General features: G+C 38.8%; 1 protein-coding gene across 1 annotated transcript; it reads left to right on the plus strand.

The window, feature by feature from the left end:
• Nucleotides 1–14,605: 14,605 nt before the first annotated feature.
• On the plus strand, nucleotides 14,606–15,139 carry LOC126696545 (uncharacterized). The gene has a single exon (XM_050393264.1). The coding sequence runs from the start codon at nucleotides 14,606–14,608 to the stop codon at nucleotides 15,137–15,139; it is 534 nt and encodes a 177-aa protein (XP_050249221.1).
• Nucleotides 15,140–23,876: the final 8,737 nt, after the last annotated feature.

The following is a 23,876-nucleotide window of genomic DNA, read 5'->3' on the forward strand; positions in this document are numbered from 1 at the left end:
CACGCCTTACTGCTTCATTTCGCTATTTCAACCTCGCAGATCTTTCAAGAGAGAAACCGTCGCTCTTACTAACGATTCGTTCCGTCAACTTTCACCAATACCGTCATTCTTAAGGTTGTTTCACTTATTCAAGATCTATTTCACCTGTAAGTTCCTCTTCCCTTCTCTTTGCTTCTCTTTTTATTTTTACTTTTGCCCAAAGAATTTTTTATTAAGAACGTCAGTCTAGGGACTTAGGGTGTATCCGTCACTTGTAGGTAGTCAGATGTCAAGTGACACGTCGAGTGATCAGTCGTCAGTCCGCGACAGAGCGGGCTACGACGAAGTTTTTGGCTCAGTTCAAGAGTCCGACGGCTTTTCTGAGTCGTCAGGAAAAGAAACGTCAGCCCAATCCCTTAGTATTGACGTAGAAGACCGTGTCGAGGGAATTAGGGAAAAAGTGTTAAGTGAGGTTGAGGTCCAGGGGATCGATGAGGAAGTTGTTGATGACGGTAACTGGGAGGAAGGTGACGAGGAGATCGATAGCGACGGAGATAGAGGTGGTAGTGACGGTAGTGAGGATGAGGGTGACGAAGAGTCCAGTGAGGGAACTTCGGGGAGTTCTGGAGGTAATCGTCCCTTCATCCTTCCAGAGGAGTGGGCCGTCAATAAATTTCTCCCAAAGATGAGCAACAGAGTTTTTTCTGAGTTGTGTATTCGTTTCCAAATCCCAGATCACATTCCTTTCCGTCTCCCTAAAAAGAATGAGAAGTGTTATACAGGGAGGACGGCTGATGTGGGGATGTACGATGCCATGTTCGCAGCTAGCCTTAGACTTCCACTGACGGCTTTACATCGTCGGCTGGCGGATTTCTTAGGATTGTCCGTCAGCCAGATCTCTCCGAATGCCTGGAGGATCTTTATTGGTGCTGAAGTCCTTTGGGGTCGCTTGAGTGGGGGGAACCGTCAACTTTCGCTTGACGAGTTCTTTTACTGTTACAGACCTCAGCATAAAGTATCCGCCAAGGGGACATATCATTTTGCACCCCGTGAAAAGAGCTTAAGATTAGTGTTTGATATGCCGGATTCGAATAGGAATTGGAAGAACAAATTTTTCTTTGTTAAAGGGACGGACTGGGTGTGCCGTCCGGATGAATGGGACACGTTGCCCGGGGGTTATTTTGATAACACATGGGCTTATATTAGGGAGTCAGGTTGCCCCCGTCTCTTTCTTTTTACCGTCGCTTTTTATTTTCCATGGAACTTTCACCGTCTCTTTTAACACCGTCTGTTTCCTTTTGTTTCAGCCATCGCTCGTCCGGAGGTGTTTGACGAACAAAGGGAATTCATCTGTCAGATACTCACCATCCCACTTGAGCAACGTAGGTGTAGGGATTTGATAACCCTAGACACTCTACATTTGTATTGTGGTGGTCCTGAGCCGACGGTCGAAGCTCGGAAGTTGGAAGAATTTTCAAGAAAACGTAAGTAAATGCATTATTTAATCCGTCTGCTATTACTCATCCGTCAGCTTACTTATCCGTCAGCTTTCTTTGTGCAGAGATGGAGGCTGCGAAGCAAAGGGTGAAGGCCGCTGCTGCCCGTAAGAAGGAAGAAGACAAAGCCAAGGGCAAAGAAGGAGCGTCAACTCCTTATTCCTCTTTGAAGGGCTCAATCAAGAGGAAGTCTGACGGGAAGGATGATCCTCCTTCTAAGAAGGTGGCCATCACACCCACGGACGTGTCTTGCCAGAAGTCGCCCCCCAAGTCTAGTCACGGTGCTGGGAAAGGAGTGATGACTTCCTCCGGTCCCATCATTGAGGGGCCCCGTTGCTTGCTGACTCACAAGGATTACGCTGTCGAGGGGCTGGAATCTCTTATCAAACAGATGGATCTGGATCCTTGTGCTCAGCTTGGGACGGATGACTTGGGGGCGTCAGCCTTCTTTGATATTGCACGGGTATGCTTCCTACTTTGATTAATTTGATCTTTACCTTGCTTGATAGCTGACGGTTGTGTTTTCTTCAGGCCTTGGTTCGTGTTAAAGCACTTCAAGACCGATGCGTGGCCAAAGAAGGCGTCATCTCTCGGGTGAGGAGGCACAATTCCACCCTGATGGATCAGCAGGCGCAATACAAGGAGGCCGTCCGTCTCTTAAACACAGATCTGAATGACGTGAGGGAGAAGTTAGGAGAAGCAGAGGGCGAGCAGAAGAAACTTGAGGATGAGGTTTCGTCTTTGCGTGCGCAAGTGGTGACGGCTGGGACTAACGCAGTTGAAAAATTTAAGACAACTCAGTCCTTCATTGATTCCTGTGCTGACTACTATGGCACAGGTTTCGATGATTGTCTGAAGCAGGTAGCGTCAGCTTATCCGGAGCTGGATCTGTCTAGAATCACCATGGATACCTCCGTGCCGATGACTCCTGCTGCTGACAAAGATGACGAACCCCTCAGTTTGGATTTTTTGCTTAATGATGCTGGGGTTGTTTTAGCCCAGCCTGCCGTCCCTACCCCTGCCAAATCTTCAGATCAAGTTGCCAAGGATAAAACCGACGGGCTCTCCAAAGATGCTCCTGCCCTTTAATCTTTGCTATTAATTGTAATTTTCGAACAATGTTTTTAAATGCCCTTATGTTTGTTGGGCTTTTTATTTTTATATGGTGCTTGTTATCCGTCAGCTTGAACACTTGTATTATTTTTATTACTTGGTTGACTTAATTTTAATGAGACCGTAATTTCTTTTGCTTTTTAGCCTTTTTGATTAGTTCGTCATCTTTACAGGCTTGTTGGTTAGAGAAGCTCGCTTGTAAGCAGCCTCATTCTTTGGTCAGATCGTCCACATTTTGACCGTCGATCTTATAAGTCCCTTAATATTTTTATTTATTGGACCGTCAGATCTATAGCGTTGGCTTTTTTCGGTCCGTCATGCACTTGGCCTTGACCTTGTTCTGCTGGTCCGTTAGCTTCTTAGGCATGGTCTACTTGATGACCGTCGGTTTTTTAGCTTTAGCTTTTCTGGACCATCTTTGGTCATTAGCCTTGATGTCTTTTGACATATTCATTAATCCGTCAGTTTTTAAGTCTTGGTCCACAAGATGATAGCTTCATCTATTGGACCGTCGGCTTTTTAGTTTTAGCCTTTTCGGACCGTTGTTTTCTTGGCCATTTAGCCTTGATGTCTTTTGACATCTTCTTTTGTCCGTCAGTTTTAAAGTCTTGGTCCACAAGATGATAGCTTCATCTACCGGACCGTCAGCTCTTTAGTTTTAGCCTTTTCGGACCGTTGTTTTCTTGGCCATTTAGCCTTGATGTCTTTTGACATCTTCTTTTGTCCGTCGGCTTCTTCTTTAGTCCGTGTGTTATGGACTTAGTCATTTGCAAACTTAGTGGACCGTCGAAAAAATACACTTTAGCAATTTCTGAATAAAACTCCTCTTATTGCCATGCATTTAAATAAAAGTAATTAAAACCAAATCCTGCCCCTTGGGCTAAAAGTATTGTTGCAAAAAAAACTAAAGTAAACGATAAATCTGAGGAGTAAAACTATAATTTGCTGAAAATAGAAAAGAGGTTGGTCTTCATGCTGCCGTTCCTATTGGTAGTATTTTCGTAGGTGCTCGGTGTTCCATGGGTGTGGTAGTTTCTGTCCCTCCAACGTTTCTAGGTGGTAAGTACCTTTCCTCTGCCATGACGAAACTCGATAAGGACCTTCTCAATTGGGGCCGAGTTTCCCTTGGGTTGGGTCCCTAGCGGCGCCCATGACCTTTCTAAGAACAAGGTCTCCAACTTGGAAGTCTCTGTGTCGAACCCGAGAGTTGTAGTATTTGACCATGCGGTTCTGGTACCTAGCGAGCCTTTGTTCTGCTGCTGCCCTGATCTCATCCACTAGGTCGAGCTGTAGTCGCATAGCCTCATCGTTTCTGTTCTCATCATGGTTGTGTACCCTATAGCTTGCGAGTCCGACTTCGGCCGGGATGACTGCTTCGCCTCCGTACGCCAGGCGGAACGGTGTCTCTCCTGTGGGTGTTCTTGCCGTCGTCCTGTATGCCCATAGTATACTTGGCAACTCTTCAGGCCATATACCCTTCGCCCCCTCGAGCTGAGTCTTGATGATCTTGAGCAAGGATCGGTTTGTGACTTCGACCTATCCATTAGCTTGAGGGTGGGCGGGGGAGGAGTAGTGGTTCTTTATTCCTAACTGGGAGCAAAAATCCCGGAAATGGTCGTTGTCGAACTGCCTCCCGTTGTCCGAAACAAAGACCCTAGGAATGCCAAACCGGCATATGATGCATCTCCAGACGAAGCTCCGTACGTTCTTCTCTGTAATCGTGGCCAAAACTTCAGCTTCCACCCATTTCGTGAAATAGTCAATGCCTACTACTAGGAATTTCAGCTGTCGTACGGCTGTAGGGAATGGTCCCATAATGTCTAATCCCCATTGTGCGAACGGCCACGGGGCCGTCATCGGGGTCAGCTCTTCGGTCGGTTGTCTAATAATGTTGCCGAACCTTTGGCATTTGTCACAGGCCCTGACGTAGGTTTCGGCGTCCCTCTGCATGGTGGGCCAATGGTAACCTGCTCGCACAAGCTTGTGTACCAATGATCTGGATCCTGAGTGGTTTCCGCAGATTCCTTCATGCACTTCTCTCATAACGTAGTCTGCCTCTTCCGTACCCAAGCATCTTAGATATGGTCGTGAGAAACCTCTTTTGTACAGGACGTCTTGTATCAGGACAAACCTCGCTGCCTGGACTTTAAGTTTTCTCGCGGCTTCCTTCTCGTTTGGTAAGATCCCGTTTTTTAGGTACGAGACTAACGGCGCTGTCCAGTTGCTGTCGGAGCATATTTCCTGCACGTCACTGAGATCTATTAGCAAGGAGAGCTGTACGAAGGAGAGTACATTACCAGGGACGACCATTCGTTCCGCTGAGGCGGCCTTCGCGAGACGGTCTGCTTGCTCGTTTTCTTCTCTGGGAATTTGGATGATTTTGGCTTCTAGGTCGCCCACTCTTGCCCTTACTTCATCAAGGTACTTTTTCATCTTTTCGCTCTTGCACTCGTAGTCTCCATTTATCTGGTTGGTGATGACTTGTGAATCGCAGTAGATGACTACCCTTGTGGCTCCTGCTGCTTTGGCGAGGTCGAGTCCTGCTATCAGAGCCTCATATTCTGATTCATTGTTAGTGACGGGAAAGTTTAGACGGACCATACATTCAATGGTGTCTCCTTCAGGCGATAGCAACACAATGCCGGCCCCCGCGGCTTGCCTGTTGGATGATCCGTCCGTATGTATGCTCCATTGAGGGGACTCTGCTGCCCCCTGGTCCTCGTCATGGGTGAACTCAGCTATAAAGTCGGCGACAACCTGTCCCTTGATGGTAGTCCGCGGACGATACTGAATGTCAAATTTGCTCAGCTCGATTGCCCATAATGCCAATCGTCCCGCGGCCTCGGGGCTGCTCATTGCTCGCATTAAAGGCTTGTCAGTCAGGACGTTTACCGTATGAGCTTGGAAGTACGGTTTGAGCTTTCGGGCTGCCGTAACCAACGCGAAGGCAAGTTTTTCCATCGGCGGGTATCTTTCCTCGGCACCGCGAAGCGCTCGGCTTGCGTAGTATACGGGTTTTTGCACTCTTTCTTCTTCTCTGATCAAGGCTGCGCTAACGGCTGCGGGGGAGACGGCCAGATAGAGAAAAAGCTCTTCTCCCGGCTGCGACGGGCTCAACAATGGTGGAGAGGAGAGGTAAATCTTCAATTCTTCGAACGCTTGCTGGCATTCGTTGGTCCATTCAAAGGATTTTTTCAATGTTCGGAAGAAGGGCAAACATTTGTCCGTTGCTCTCGACACGAACCTGTTTAGTGCTGCTATTTTTCCATTTAGTCTCTGTACCTCCTTTACATTTCTTGGCGGTGTCATTTCCATAATGGCTCGGATCTTATCCGGGTTCGCCTCGATTCCCCTTTGAGACACCATGAATCCTAAGAATTTTCCTGCCGTTACTCCAAAGGCGCACTTCCCTGGGTTGAGCTTCATATTGTAGGAACGGAGTGTATCAAATGTTTCTTTGAGATCTCTTAGATGATCTTCCTCCCTCCGGCTCTTAACTAGCATGTTGTCCACGTAGACCTGGACATTCCTCCCAATCTGTTGCGCGAACATTTTGTTCATGAGCCTTTGGTACGTTGCGCCTGCGTTTTTCAGGCCGAAGGGCATGACTTTGTAACAGAATAGGCCTTGGCTGGTTATGAACGACGTTTTCTCCTGGTCGGCTTCGTGCATTCGGATTTGGTTGTATCCCGAGAAAGCGTCCATGAAGCTGAGCAACTGGTGTCGGGCTGTGGAGTCTACTAGGACATCGACCCTCGGTAGGGGGTAGCTATCCTTAAGGCAGGCTTTGTTAAGGTCGGTGAAGTCCACACACATCCGCCATTTCCCGCTTGCTTTCTTCACCATTACTACATTTGCTAACCAGTCGGGATAGTACACTTCCCTGATGAAGCTTGCTTTCCGTAGCTTTCTGACTTCCTCTGCTATGGCTCGGTCTCGCTCCGGAGCAAACACCCTCTTCTTTTGTCTGACGGGTGAAAAGGCGGGCGACACATTCAACTTATGCACCATGATTGAAGGATCTATTCCTGGCATATCTTCATGACCCCATGCGAATACGTCTCTATTGCGTCTAAGGAAGGTTATGAGCTCTTGACGGATGGTGGGGTTAGCGAGCGTTCCAATTTTGGTCGTTCGGCCAGGATCGGAACTGTCAAGGGGTATTTCTTCTAGCTTCTCGACCGGCTCCGTTATCGTCCGGTGCTCTTCTATACTTAAAGTCTGAACCTGATCCTTCATTTCCACCATGGCTATGTAACATTCGCGCGCGGCCATCTGGCTCCCGCGCAGCTCCCCTACTCCGTAGTCAGTTGGGAACTTAATCATCAGGTGGTAGGTGGAGGTTACTGCCTTCCATGAGTTGAGCGTGGGTCGCCCGAGGATAGCGTTGTAGGCTGATGAGCAATCAACAACCAAGAATGTCACGTCCCTGGCTATCTGTTGGGGGTAATCACCCACAATTACGGATAAGGTGACCGCGCCCAGTGGGAATACTTGGCTCCCGCTGAAGCCGACAAGCGGGGCATTTGTTGGGATCAGTCGCCCCTTGTCAATCTTCATCTGCTGGAACGTGGTGTAGTATAAGATATCTGCTGAACTGCCATTGTCAACGAGCACCCGGTGCATATTGTAATCCCCTATACGCAAGCTGACGACGAGTGCGTCATCATGTGGATGGTGAAGGCGTCGTGCGTCTTCTTCCGAGAATCCGATTACGGGACCTTCTCTTCTTGTTATCTTCGGCACGGCTCCTGTTAGTTGAACACTTTGTATCATCCGAAGATAGGTCTTGCGGGCCTTCTTGGATGACCCCACGGCGGTCATTCCTCCTACGATCATCCTTATATCCCCAATTGGGGGCATCGGTCGCTCATTATCCCGTCGGGGGTGTTGGTCTTGCGCGGGGGGATCCGCTCTATCCTTGCTGACGAATCTCTGCAGCTTTCCTTGTCTGATAAGGGCTTCAATCTGCTGCTTGAGGTCATAGCAATCAGCTGTGTCGTGGTCGTGGTCGCGGTGGAACCGGCAGTATTTATCTCGGGAGCGTTTGTTGGGGTCACTCTTCAGCTTTCCTGGGAATGTCAGCGACTCCTCGTCCTTGATCTGCATAAGGACTTGATCTATCGGGGCTGTTAGCGGGGTGAAACTTGTGAACCTTCCCCCCAGGGGCTTAGGGCGTCTTTCGTCTCTTCGGTCTGCAGTTCTTGCCTTCTTTCGGCTTTGGTCTTGCCGATTGTCTTCCTGCCGCTCTCTCTTCTTAGGCCTCTCTTCTCGAGCTAACAGTGCATCTTCAGCATTCATATACTTTGTGGCGCGATAAAGTACTTCCGACATGGTTTTTGGGTCGTTTTTGTATAGGGAAAACAAAAACTTGCCCTTCTTCAAGCCATTTGTAAATGCCGCTACAAGTATCTTGTCGTCAGCTTCGTCAATCGAGAGTGCCTCTTTGTTAAAGCGGGAGATGTAGGCTCTTAAAGTTTCGTCTTCTCGCTGCTTCATACTCATCAAGCAAGCCGTAGACCTCTTGTAGCGATGGCCCCCAATAAAGTGTGCGGTAAACTGAGCGCTGAGTTCTTTGAAGGTGCTGATGGAGTTCGGTGCCAGTCGACTGAACCAAATTCTTGCTGCGCCCTTCAGCGTTGTAGGGAAGGCCCTACACATGATGGCGTCCGCTACTCCTTGCAAGTGCATTAGGGTTTTGAAGGTCTCCAGGTGGTCCAGTGGGTCCTTGACCCCGTCATAACTGTCTATCTATGGCATGCGGAATTTACTCGGTAAAGGGTAGGAGTTGACGGTGGCGGTGAACGGCGAGTCAGTTCGGTTGACAAGGTCGTCAAGGTCGCTCGATACTCGTCCCTTGAGAGCATTCATCATAACCTCCATTTGTTCCTTCATGGCTTGCATCTCCGCGAGAACAAGTGGCGGAGTGGTTTCCGCGAGGGAGGGAATGCTCGTGTTCTGTCGTTCTGGTTTGCTCGGGGCGTTGCTGGCCTGGGGTCCTTCCTGGTTTCTCCTGTCGGCCCTGGTTCCTTCTTGATCTGCTCCTTTGTTGTTGGGAGCTGCATCTTTCTGTCTCAGTTGCTCTTCTAGGTCGTGGTTTTGTTTTGTGAGGCGCTCCACGGCGGCGGTGAGCGTCCTCACCTGTCTTTCAAGCGCAGTTGTAGGGGTTTCTTCTTGTTGAACGTCGTTGGTGGTCGCCATTGAGCGAGTGAGTACCATGTAACTCTTTTCGTCTTGGAAGCGAGAACGTGTTAAAGCGCTTCCCACAGACGGCGCCAACTGATGATACTGAAAACAATACCACCAATGAGTCACACGCTCCTCGTATGATTGCAAATAGCACCTGCACAACGAAAAGGAATAACCTAGCAGAGAGCACCGGTATGGTACCGGCCAAATACCCTCCGAAGGTCAAGTTAGAACTATTCTCACTGCTCTAGAGTGCTAGAGAGGGTAAAATTATGCGTACCTTGGGTAACGAGGGTGCTAAGGTTTTTATAGTAGCAAGGGTCATCCTTTTTTTCCTTGGAGTAGAAGTCTTCTCCTTATAGGAGTCCCTTTGGGCGTATTTTTCGGGATCCTTTCCTTATAGGAGTCCTTTTGAATATTCTCTAGCGTGGGAAATAAGTCAACTCTTGACTTATAATGTGGGAAGCAAGTCGACTTTATGCTCGGTCCGTCAGCCTCAATGTATCTCCTTCAGCTTTTTGGGCGTCACTTGGTGAAACCGTCAATATTGGAGGCCATCAGCTATAACCGTCAGCTATCACTCCGTCTATTTTACTTATGGAAGACATCATAACACCGTCAGTCTGAGGCTCTCTCCTTTTATCCTCATCATTAGTCATCCAGTTCATATGGGTTTTATTGATATGATATATGTGAGTGCAATTGATTGAAATGCTTCTTCACAGGTTGTTAAGCTCTTTTTTTTCCTGGTAGTTGTTCTTGATTTAATGTTTGGGAAGAACTAAGAGCTTGTTGTTAAAGTATTATTTGTGTGAATTTACCTTAAGAATTTTTTCAGTGGTACTAACATTATTAGGCTGATAGATTTTTTCCAGATAAATGTGAGGTTTTAATGAACTTTGTTTGAATTTGGTGTGCAAATGAGCTTAAGCTCAGAAATGGGTGTCGAGTCTTGATGTTGTTAAAATTTTTAGTGAGATTGAGAATGTAAGTATTAAGGCTCAAAGCCAGGTTAGATCAAGTTCTAGTCTTTGTGCTTGCATTATTTATATTATTCGACACCAATAAGAGAGCTAAGTCTTACTTATGATTGGTTTGCCTCATTCAAGACTGGGTTGAATAGACTCAGTGATTTAGCCAAAGCTAAATTCCATTCATGGGACTCAATTGTATGCTTTTGAAACTAATTATGCTTAATTGAATTGGCTTCAATGGAAGGAATTAGTATCCAAGAAACTTTGAAGTTGGTAAGAATTAGAGGTAGATATCTAAGTTACTGTTATAACCTTTAGCAAGAATTTAGAAATGGCTATAACCTAATATGCTTTCTAAACAAATGGCTCATATATTTATGATTTCATCATAATTTAAAATGAGGTACAGAATAAATGATTTATTTGAAAAGATTCTAGTTGATTAATTTAGAGGATGCCGATTGATTAAGATGATGCCTGCCTCTATTATGTGCAGAAGTTCTGGTTATAAAACAAGTCTAGTTTTTTTTGCTTAAGAGCATGCATATGATGTTGAAGTCTCCACTCCTACACAACGAGAATGCCAATGAACATTCGTTTCCTATTACATTTGACCCAAGTGTAGCTAAATAATGTTAGGCTGTATCTAAATGTCTACTCTATCTTGAAAGGAAGAGTTGTTTTAGCCATCTCCCTTAGAAGGCTATAGGGATGTTATAAATATTACCTAGTGCCTACATTTTATTCGAAAGATTAAAAGAAGCCCTGATAATCTGATACCTCATTGTAAAAAAAGGCACTTTATTTTTACCAAGGTTTAATCCATTTTGCCAAATCAATATTTAAAGGTACATTGGTTTTATCTCCTCTGGATTTTGCCTCAGTTTTCTTAACAATTCTACAACAACAAAGGTCTTTCATTCAAATAAGGACCACTCTCAAAGTTGTGGACAACTTGGGGGCAACAAAGGTGATGTGCATACAAGCTTTAAAGGGGAAGAAAGATGCAAGATTGGGAGACATAATAGTTGCGTCAGTCAAAGAAGCCCATCCAAATTGAAAAGTCAAGAAAGGAAAGGTTGTATACGATGTAGTTGTGCATGCTACCTTGAGAAATTGAACAAAGATTTTATTTGCTTAAAATTTTTACAGAACTAGTATCTTATTTGGAGATTGCTTTCTTTGTTGAAAAAATGAACCTTGAATGGACTCATTTTGAGATTCTTTTGCAACTTTTGTATGAGTGATAAGAGGTTCTTTGATTATTAAAAAAGAAAAAGAAAAATATAAGAGGTTCTTATATGATTAGCTAACAAGATTTTTGGTAGTAAACCCCTCTATGGTTTCCATTCAAGACTTGCATTAAGAGATGATATATCTTTTTATGTCATCTTTTGCTTTGGGACCATATTCTGTGACTAACTTGAGAAAAGTGGGGAAGAGATTGATGAAGGCCTCATTAAAGTTTCTATTATTTGGAACTCATGGAGCAACTTTGCTGCATTTCTTTCCTGATTTCTCTTGTAAAAGTGGAAGTATATGGCATTTAGTGCTTGTTTGTTTCAACGTTTTCAACCCAAAAAGCCTGTTTTGAAGAAAGTTGAACCACAAAGCTCGTTTGGTGAGATATAAAATGCAACTTTTTGGAAAAAGTTGTGTTTTGGGCCAAGGCTAAGAACGCACAAACCATAAAGGAGCTCTGGAGGTCCATTTTAGAAAAAGTCCATGCACGTTGATCAACTATCCATTAGACTCTTCAGGCAATTACCAAATTACCCTTCAATAAATCACGCTTATGTCCTCAATTCTCACGCCTGTTTCTCATTCCTCTCATCTCATTTCCCTGCTCTGCCCTTTGCCCTGAAGCTCACTCATGCCTCTCATCTCTTCTCTCTGCTCTGCACTCTCCATGCTGCTACAGGCCTCTCCGTGGTAAAAGTCTCTCTTGCCTTTTGTCACGCCTCTCATCTTCTTCCTCTTCTTCTTCTTTCTTTGTCTTCTTCAACGCGCATTTTTCTGTATTTTTATTTTATTTTATTTATGTCTAATCAAATATGATAAATACATTTTAAAGGTAGAGTTTTGATTAACAAAACACCAAGTAACACTAATCTGCTACCAAAAACCACTAGGTACCAACACTGATTTGATTTTTTTTTTTTTACCTATAAAAAAAAAAATTCAAATCTTGCATGCTTTGTTCTTGCTAATGATCTATTTGTTCTCTTGCCGTGTACCGAAAAAATTTGTGGGTACATGCTTTGTATTTTTTTTTCTTTTGTGGATGCTTTGTTTTTCTAAGTTATGTGATATTTGACAAAAAATCAGAATTGGGTATTTTACTTCCAACCCCCCTTTCTCTGTTTAAGTCACTTTGGATTGAGATCTGATTTTTTAAGTTTAGCATGATTTGGGTCTTCTTTGGAATTGGGTATTTATTTTTCGTTTCAAGTTTGACTTCTTTGGAATTGGAATTGGGTATTTTAGTTCCTGTGGGGCAGTACAGATGTTGGGTATTTTAGTTGGGTTTAACTAAGGGCAAAGATGTTGATTGAATTGTCTAATAAGTTACCATAGACAAAATCCTAAGCAACTAACTAAATTCACAGTTGGTAGCACTTTATCTGATATACTTTTAAGCTTTCTTTGTTATTCTTTCTTTTCTTTTCTTTGGGCAAAACTTGCCATAGCAGCCTTAATTTTCCTTTGGAATTCCAGAGGGTCCAACTTTACTTTTTTACATAGTTTCTAGCTATGCATTCTCCATACTTTGTAGAAAACAGAGAAGCATTGTGGGAAATTAATTGTATACAATAATACAATGGAATGTTTATTCTAGTCCTCTTAACATATTGTATACAATCAATTTCCCATATATGCATCCTCTAGTCAAATATGTCTATGAAATGTTTTTTATGTGACCCTTAACATATAATGAAATCTGTATTTACTGGTGGTGTGAGTGGCATTGTGAAATTCTGCAATTCGAATATGTGTCAAAAATGTGTCATGGAGCATATATGTTTTTATATTGAGAATGCAAATACATGTTAGTGTGTCAAATCTTAATGTTAGGAGTGTGTAGGTGTATATGGGGCATGCGTGTGCAGCTGATGGGGCAGCTGTGCCTCATCAACATCACATGCACTCCCCATCAACACCCCACACACATATACACCTACACACTCCTAACATTAGATCATGTTTGTAACTAGTTCACTAGATTGGAATATTATGAACTCTATTTTTTTGCATTTCTTATGGTTGCTTAACTCTATAGATGGGTAAAAACACCACTTCCAATCCCGAGGCAAAAAAGGCTAGAGCATTATGGGATAATCCAAAGTGGGCAACGACTTTTTGTAACCTTTGTGTGAATCAAATTGAAGCCGGAAATAGAACAAAAGGTGTTGCCTTTAGTACCAAATGTTGGATCAATTTGGTGACCAAGTTTTGTGATGAGACCGGTCCAAATTATGATAAGGACCAATTAAAAAGTAGGTGGGATGTATTAAAAGGTGATTGGAGAGTGTGGGAAACATTGAAGAATCTTGACACGGGTTTAGGTTGTGATGCAGTGAAGGGAATGATTGATGCTAGTGATGATTGGTGAGACCGGAAGTTGAAGGTGAGTTGAGTAATTTATTAATATGTAGTTAGTTGGAGATAGTTTTTTTTTTTATTATTATTGTAATGAGTGAAATAACAATTACATTTCGTAGGAATTACCCAAAGCGACAAAATTTCGAGAGAAAGGTCCACAAAATCTAGAACAACTTGATAGAATGTTTAGGGATGTTGTAGCAACTAGAGTAGCTGCATGGACCCCTTCTTCAAATACACTCCCTCTAATAATGCCATAGGAGGGTGTTGGTGATTCATCTGGTAGCTCTGAATTTAAGGATAATCAATGTGACATAAGTTTAGATATTGATAGTTTGCAGCAAGGACATACTAGTCAATCACGTAATTCAGTACAAAAGTGAACTAGTGAATCAATACCATCAAGAAGAAAAAGAAGATAGGAGGAGCTGTAATGTTGGACGATCATATTAGTCAATTAATAAATGTATGTCAGAATAAGTCTAAAGGTACTTCTCGAGAGTCACCAAGTTCAATTGATAATGTCATGGAAATTGTGAGAGCACTTCTTGGAGTGGAAAGTACGTTTGTGGTTCAAGCTTCCTATGTTTTACTGAAAAGGTCACGTAGGGAGATGTTCCTAACTTTCAAGGAGCCAGAGTCACGGTTGGAGAGGCTACAAGGACTGATTTGGATGTTAAATAAGTGACCAACCTTATGTGGTACTCTGTATTAGCTTAGGGCTAATATTAACTTTATTTTGTATTAGCTTAGGATTAATATTAGCTTTATGTTGTATTAGCTATGTTGTATTAACTTTAAACTAAGTTATGTGATATTTAGTATTAGTTTTGGACTAATATATGTGTAATGTAAACACATTTGAAATTTTCATTAAAGTGTTATATACTTGATGTTCTGAATTGTCTTGGTATGCAACGTGTTTCCAGTCAAGTGGTTGGTTATGTACTTGATGTTCTGAATTGTTTGATGTACAAGAAACGCCTATATGGCATATTGGTATTACAAGAATATATAGTTAGGATATCATCTATCTACAATGTGAATGTGAATATAGAGTAACTTATACTGGACTGTCTAAACAAATTCATTTTGATTTCTTAAGACTCATGAAGTTTGCATCTATAGAGTAACTTATACTTGGTCCTATTGTTGCCTTTTGTTACTTTGTTGATTATTATGTTGATTTATATTAAAGTAGTATTAGCAATGGTTGATTATTTGTTACTTTGTTGTATAGACTAAACCAATATGGATGATTATAATGGTACTCATGAGAGTGGCTATTATATGAAACTATTAATGGATGAGGATTACAGAAATTACTGTGATGATCATGATGGTGGTGACTTGAATGATAGCAATTATAACAATGCTGACAATAATAATGATGGTGATAACAATGATGATGATGATGGTGAGAGTAGTGACAGTGACGATGATAGTCACAGTGATTCTGATGATGATGATAGTAACAATGATTCTGATGAGGAATTTTACCAACTTGTGGTAGTTACATGTGAAGCAGTTGTGACATATTTCAATAAGTACATTAATAAGACTCCTTGTTATGATTCTGAACAAACAGGGTGGGCTTGGGTGAGACGTTGTATGGAAGGTAATGAGAAATTGTGTTACAACATGTTTAGAATGAAAAAGGAGGTGTTTTATAATTTGTGTCAAGTTTTACGACATGACTATGGACTTCAACATTCAAGGAATATAAGGTTAGAAGAGTCAGTGGCAATCTATTTACTGATACTTGGTCATGGAACATGTAATTGAATGGTTCAAGAAATATTTCAACATTCGGGTGAAACCATAAGTAAACATTTTGAGAAGATGATCACTCTATTGGGTGCTCGCTTTGCAGCTGCATATGTAAAGCCTTTGGATCCAACTTTTAGTGAAGTTCCAACCCAATTACAAGACCATCCAATTTATTGGCCACATTTCCAAGTATGTGTATTATTGTATATTTGAATAAGTGCTATTGTCTATAAGATAATACAATGCATGTGGAACTGAAAACTATTAATGTTTTTATTAGGATTGTATCGATGCGATTGATGGCACACATGTGATAGCGGTTGTAGCTACTGAGAAATCCATTCCATACTTTGGAAGAAAGGGATATTCAACCCAAAATGTGATGGCTGCATGTGATGGCTGCATGTGACTTTAATGTGTTATTCACATTTGTTTTGCGTGGATAGGAAGGTGCAACACACGACACCTCCATTTTTCTTGATACTATTCGTAAACAAAGTAACAACTTTCCGCACCCACCACTAGGTTTGTAATTGGTTAATCAATTGTTCATTATAATGATATATTGTGTGTGTGTTAATACAATTGATTTTATTTATTTATTTTATTTATAGGGAAATATTATGTAGTTGACTCTGGATTCCCAATGATGAAAGGCTATTTGGCACCATACAAGAGGATATCTTACCATCTTCAGGAATTTCGAAGGAGAGGTGGAAGCCCTAGAACTAGACATGAAAAATTTAAACATGCTCACTCATCTCTTCAATGTGTGATTGAGCGCACGTTTGGTGTGTGGAAGAATAAATGGAGAATTATCAGAAACATGTCATCTTTTCCATTCCATATCCAAATACTTATTGTATCTGCTACTATAGCTCTTCATAATTTTGTTAGACTAAATGATAGGGATGATAGGGGCTTCATAAATGCTAATCGAGATTCAATTTCTAGAAGAGAACATAATAGTGAAGCAGGTAGCAGTTATGAGCAGAACTCAAGATCTTTAATAGACCTTACAATGGTGGTTCTTCGTGATTCCATTGCTAATTCCATTTGGGGGGATAATAATTAATAGTTGTCTTTTTTTATTTTATTTTATTTTATTTATAATATCATGTAGTACAATTTAAACTTGAGTTATTAGTATGTATTTTATTATCTTTTTACATTTTTATGTTGTACAATTTAAACTTGGGTTATTGGTATGTATTTTATATCTTTTTACATTTTTATGTAGTACAATTTAAACTTGGATTATTGGTGTGTATTTTATCATATTTTTACATTTTCATTTTGTGCTTTATGATGATGAAAATTATTTAGATTTAATTAATATTGATAAGAAGTCATTAATGGTAATAACAAATAATTATAACACTAAAAAAGAAAAATTGCCCAAACATTATTAAAATAATACCAATAATATATATTTATTATTATTATTTAGTAAGTATATGAAGTAGTTGATTTAAGTATGAAATAAATTCCCTTATATATACATTGTCATTTTTGGTAATTTATCCCTCAAATTGCCACTTTTATAAGTACTAGCCAAACACTTAACTTTTTCAAAAAACACTTTTTAACAGTTTTTATTAAACACTCAGTTTTTTGAAAAAACACTTTTTCATTATGTACTTTTTGAAAACTCTATTTTTTTTAAAAAACACTTTTTCAAAAAACTGAATCAAACTCACCGTTAGTGCTTGGTTTCTCTAGGCATCATTATTTGAACAGAAAAATCTTAGATGAAAAATTTTGTTTATTCAACAAATGGCTTAAAACTTGAATTCCAATCACCTAAAAAAAAGGGTTAGGGAAGAACTGCTTTCTCAAGCACAACAATGAGCTATTATGATCTCTATAAGCCACATTATAAAAGTATGTACATGATATGTCACTTGTTTCAAACTAAAAAGAAGTTAACATGTATCAAATCTAAAACTTTAGTAAAACTAAAAATTTGTCTCAATAACTTCAAGATACATGACTTCAATCCATCATGAATGCTACAAAAACTTTTATTAGCAATGTGGCTTAGTTGGAGCTCTATCATCTTGCAACTTTGAAAAACAAATTTCAATTAGTATAGTAATATCCAAGAAGCCGAACCTCTATTTACTTGCAAATATTCTATATGTTCCTTTGGTTTCAAGTGAATAAACCAACAATTTGATTGGAACTTGAATTAGAGAAGTCAAATAATAAGCAATCAGTGGAGCAATAAGCATATAAAGCACATTCCTTGAAAATAGTTGCAAAGCATAAACGCTGTGGCTACCTATGCTTGTAAATTTGCCAAAAACTAAAACTAGTGAAGTATACTCTTACACTCTAATGTCTTTAGGCCTAAGTATTTGTAAACATGTGCCAAAAAGAAGGGATTCTTAAGCTAATACCTAAAGGAAAAAATGCAGGCAGCAAAATTTAAGCCAATGCTAAAAGAAAAAAAGGGGGCATGGGAGTTTTACATCTTCACGATAAATTGAAGTAAAAACGATAGAACTATTAACAATTAATGGGAGCCAAAGCAAATTGCTCAAAGAACCAAGAACCTTTATTTTTTTGGTTGGAGCTCAAGAAATTCGTATGACAAAACACTTAAATTACAGAATATTGAATAAATAAGAGCTAAAAACACCATGTTTTATTGATCTTCTTTGAAGAAACTATGAGAGCAACAAGTGGAAAATAAAAACTAAATTGGTAATACTTGGCTTAGTGACATGAACTATGGACTCATTTCTTCATATATATTTTTTTCCATTCAAGCCCACCTAGCAGAAGCAAAAGCATAAAGCCAATAGAGAAATGTCAAGCAAACAGGCATTTTCACAAACACCTTAAAGGCAATCTTTCATGAGGAAGCTCGCATAAACCAAGCCCTATCAATTTGAACTTTGATTTACACAAATTCAATAAATTATAAACATCAATTGCATGAAATACTTAAAATTTAAACCCCTAAAAAGGCTGTGTTTGTTGCATGAAATCAAAGTCTTGGAATAATTAAAAAAAGGGGAATAGTATTGTAGAGAGAGAGAGCTAAACCCAAGAGAAGGATGGAGATCTCATCAAGCCTGAGCCTGAAGCGAGTTATCTGAGAGCTGAAGGAGTAGAGGTGGACTGGAGACAGAGCAGGTTTGTAAAGTTTTGATGAACAATGAAAAATGAAATTTGAATGCTTTGAGTTTTGAGATTGAAAATTTTCACTAACCCGCCCAATTCTATTCTAAATTTTGAATTTGCTCTTCAGATTTTGACGGGGTTAACAGATGTTAAGGAATAAGGTGGGTGGGGGTTTAACTTTAATTAGCTGATGTGGTATAAACGTTTTTGTAAGCAAAATTTAGTGAGTTGTCTTAAAGTTATTGGTTGGGACTACAAGATTAGCTTGTTGGACTTGTAGTCCCAGACCACCCAATAATTTCCCCTTTTTCAAAATGCATATATTGCTTATAGAATATTACTAATAATTCCTGTTACAATTGCACCCGTAGAAAGAGGTTTTTCAAAATTAAAATTAATAAAATCTTATTTAAAGTTTACTATATCAGAAGAAAAATTAAGTGGATTAACCATATTATTAATTGAAAAAGAAATGTTAGCGGAACTTAAATACAAAAACTAATTTAGTAATTTTGCATCTCAAAAAGCAAGAAAAATACTATAGGGACACGATTCTCAAACGGCCCAACAATGACGTTGGACTCGCGCGTGAAGGATCTCTCACAATAAAATTTGTAGAGAGTGGGCTGGAAAGGCTAGCGTTTGGTCACAGGGCGTTGGTCCAAACCGGATTTTAAGGAACTTAGATAAGGAAAGGCTTCAGCCTGGATTTCCAAGCCTCACAGCTTTATAACTTGATGGATTGGACTCCTCGGATCAGGTCCGAGGAGCACTTAATGTTTTTCTTCGGTTACCCGGCGATGAGTTTTTCGTGGTGGTGTATATATATTATCCGGGCATTCTTATCCCTGGAGTTTTTTCCAGGAAGGGAGATGGGGATCTCTTCCTAATTAGTTTACCTTTCCTTTTATACTAGCATACGTTTGTTGTCCCTCGTCCACGTGTAAGGTCAGTTTTTCCAGGACTGATATTTGTCCCGTCAATCTAATCCCAGAATTGTTGGGGATGGTTAATAAAGAATAAAAATCAGGTTCTGTTAGGTGTAAAGTCTTATCAGTGAAGGGTATTAAGGACAACTTTCCTAAGATATTTTAGATCTTCTTATGGATTTGTTCTTATAGTTCTCTTTTACCCCTTTTGTCAAGGGAGCTTTAGGCTTACCGAGGACTAAACCGACCTCGGCTGCAAATCTGGACCATTCTTGGTCTTATACTTTTAAGCTTGGGCCATAACTTTTTTTAGTTTGGGCTTGTGGGCTCCCCACGAGCAAGTGGGCCTAGCCTATAAACTATCGGGCCCCACAAATACATTTTAAATAAAAAATAAAAAAATTCAATAAATATTATTTAATTAATATTTAAATATAAAAATAAGATTCACTTAAAATTTTCACCTAAGACCCCTAAAGTTCTTGAGCCGGCCTTACATATATAAGATACAATTTATTTTTGAAGTCAATAAGCTAATGAATTTAAGCTATCTTAAATTTACACTTAATCAAGTAAAGTGTTATAATCGACTAAAAAAAATTCCATTGTTTACAAATAATGTTGCAAGAAGTTTAAAATTTGTAAGAATATGTTCATTGCGTATACTACACTAGCACATATAAGATTAATTATAAATTATGTATTAAGCCCCATTGTTTTATGGTAGTTTCAAACTAAGACCTCATATGTTCAAAAGTTTTAAATTAAAACCTAATAATATTTTAAATCCTTTTGGATATATACCATTATCAGTTTTTTTTAAGATTTTCTTCTATCTCCCTATATGTGTGAGTGTTAAAAATATTCTCAAAAAAAAAAAAAAAAAAAAAAAAAAAAACCTCATCACACTTTGGACTATGTTTGGGTTGGGCTAATTTTTATTTGGGTCTGGGTCCAAGATATTGGGCTGGCTGAGCCGAACATGTTATTAATTGAGTCCAGACTCATTTGGTTTTGACTTTTGGGTTTTTTGAGCAAGACATAGGAATTGGACTGGACCGAATTGGGCTCAGGTGTAAAATGAATTGCTTTCCCAGGACCAACTTGCTATGGGCTGACGTGGTCTAATTTTTTTTATACTATCTAAACAAAAACAAAAAAACTATAGTATATTTATTAAAATAATTTGAAATAAATAATGAATCAATTTTTAAATTTTTATGTATTAATTGGGCACGTAAGATGATGTGTAATACTTACGTTGAACCATGTTATAAAAGCATGTGTAAGACCCAAATTTCATTATCAGTACAAAAATGTATATATTATTAAAATGATAAAAATGAAACAACAAGCTTCTTTGAATTTTTAAAAAATTTTAATAATATAATTATAATTGGAGTGGTATTTTTAAACTTTTTGAAAATTTTGGCAACAAGCTTTCACTTAGAATGGAACATTTTAATAATTTTAATGTACTTATAGTGTACCACATGACATAAGAAGAAAAATGAAATTAAAGTATAAAGTCAAATGTAAAAGACATCCACTTGACATTATCACATAATATGAGATATACTTTAATTTTTAAGTCAAAAAGCCAATGATTTAAGCTATCTTAAACTTATACTAAATCAAGTAATATTACAATCGACTAATGAAATTCTATTGTTTACAAATAATGTTTTAAGAAGTTTAAAATTTGTAAGTATTTGATAGTTCATCGTGTATACTACACTAGTACATAACTATATATATATATATATATATATATAAAAGATAAATCGTAAGTTACGTATTAAGACTCATTGTTTTTGTTGTAGTTTCAAATTAAGTCCTCATATTTTCAAAAGTTTTAAATTAAAACTTACAATTTAAAAAAACGCCACAATTCAAGTTATAACTTATAAACCCATTATCTTTACGTGTAAAGTTGTTAATGGAAACACTTGAATAAAATGATGTAGTGTGACTACATGATATAATGCATATATATATATATATATATTTTGAGGGGGATATAATGCATATATGATATAGACATGTATGCTAATAACCGCACATCATCGTGTTGTTTAAGCAAATGTTTTTTTGTTTCTCAAAAAAAAAAAAAAAAAGTTTTTTTTAACAATGCCGTATTTTAGTAAGTTTTGGCCAAAAATATCAAGCATGAATCACATGTTTTTTTTAGTAATGTTACGGACACAACAAATTTTACAATTTTTTTCACAATTTATTGAGTTGGCATAATATAATTGATTGCAACATCATTCTCATCTAGAACCACCATTATCATCACTTAATATTATACAAATTAGAGACTTTCAGCTCAATATCATTCTCATCTAGAACCACCGGTATTATCATATAATGTCACACAAATTAGAAACCGTCAGCTTAACATCATTTTCATATAAAACTATCACTATTATCATTTAATATCACACAAATTACAGTCTGTCAATTCAATCACTTAAGTTCACACAAATTACAAACTGTCAGCTCAATAGTCAATACATGTAAGATTTATTGTCAAATTACTACTTAGACTTAACTTTTTTTTTTTTTTGGTAAATTATTTATTAATTAATTTTATTTTTTACGGGTTGTTATGCACGAAGCAAAAGTTGAGGTGGAATTTGACTTGGCATCAGTTAACTGTTTCATACTCGTCAGTCGGTCCAATAGCATAGTCCTCCAAGAGTACACTTGGTCCCATATTAAATTAAATTATTTTATTTGGGACCCAACGGTACGGTAGAACATGCATAGAGTTCACCATAACTAACAACTTCACCATAGTAATGAGTAAAGCGTTAAAAAAACGAAGGTGAGTTAGGTGTGGTTGATTCTCTTAACCAAAAAAAAGTGAGTTTGGTGGTTAATATATCAAATTAATAGATTCGAAGAAATTGATTTAAAGAGTTTTTGGGTAGGTAGCATGAAATCAAACCTAACCACAAAGTGAAAAAAACTGTAATTAACCCTAAAGCTTAGGGTTTGATGGTGAGTATTGGATGCAATGGCTCTCTACCCAAGTTTAATCCGGAACAATAGGTTGTGATACACGGAACCCCTTCGTAGTTTCCCTGTCAGACACGGAACCCCTTGAACAAGAGGAAAATGACTAGTGCAACGGTCTAGGATAACGGTGCAGAAAATTTCCACCACAAAACCTTGCAGTGATAAACGTGAAAAATGTTTGTGGGGTTTTTTAGATTTGCAAGGACGACAATGGTTAACTTGCTAGGAAGAATATTCTGATATGAGCCAAAGGTCATGACATTGATACAAATACACAATACTTCTGAGTACACGTTTTTCAACAACTTCCAATCGTTCTCTGAGGGTGCATTTAGTGTTAGACTGACATCTGACAAGTTATTGAACATGCATGTAATTAATAACACTAAATATAAATAGGAGTTTAACTCACGAGTATGTGTTGATGAGATTCTTACAAATATTACAGTGTAGGTTATTTTGACCAAGGCAGTGGCACAAGTATTGCTTGCAATTGCATGCTTCAAACTTTCAAACTATTTGAGTGAATGAGTTGATTGATTCTATGATGGGTTATTTCTAGTGGGTAATTAAATTAAATTAATTATTATTTCTAATACGTTGTTAGAATTTACAACATGTCTTGGGAATACAATTTTTCATAATTTTTTTTTTCAAAATTGTCGAAATGTCATTTTTTAATTGGTGCTACTAAAAAATGATATTAGTAGTGGCCTACACGAGGATGATATTATTCTAATCAAAACTTGACTTGTGAAGAGTTGTTAAATATTTTGTGTTCATACTTCATAACATTATTCCTCTAAAAATTATTATGCTAATTGTGTTTCTACCAAACTAATCAAATAAGTTGAGGGACACAATGGTTTTTTACATTTTTTTTTTCTACAATTGCATGTGCATAATATTAAAAGTGAGCTACTGGTAAACCTAAGTGAAAGTAACACAATTCTAATAAAAAAAAGTCATGTCAATGGTTGTAAAAAATAATGTGTCTCCGACATCACTTTAAATAAAGGATACTCATGTTTTACGGTTGGAGATTTTTGGAGATTTTTGTCGTAGAAATTTACACTCACACCTACTTGGAAATGCTGATAAAACTCTACTGTATTCTGCAAGGAAGCTTTTGTTGATCACAATCGGACAAGGAAATTAGAGAGTCCATTTTAAACTTTCAAAAAGATATTGAGAAGTATTTAGTACGGAACAAGAAGTCACGCATATTCATGCCAGTTGCATATACACACAAAGTCATTTTCGCTCTTATTCTTTGCATACACATTGATATGTATACATGCAATGCAAGCATGCACCCGTCAAAGAGGCCATAGATATGGATATTGAACCAGAAAAGAAGTCTCTAGACCATACTCAAGATCAGTCATGATCAACTGACGAGACTATTTAGATTCAAAGTCTCAACCAAACCTGCATTTTACTCGTACAAAGTCAAGTCTTTCATGAAGCTGTTTCCCATTACCAGTGCTCAATTACTTATTAGTTACTTTCAACTTTTTTTGAATTCTACTTCGTTTTCTTCTTCGATCTCCTTCCTAGAAGGTCAGGTGAAAACAATTTGAAAGAGTCAGACAGATATGAATTAAAAAAGCAACTTGCTGTCGGCTTTGATAAAAGTGAAGTGAATGAGTAGTTATAAGCATAAT

The sequence above is a fragment of the Quercus robur genome, chromosome 8, assembly GCF_932294415.1.
Source record: "Quercus robur chromosome 8, dhQueRobu3.1, whole genome shotgun sequence".
Lineage (NCBI taxonomy): Eukaryota > Viridiplantae > Streptophyta > Magnoliopsida > Fagales > Fagaceae > Quercus > Quercus robur.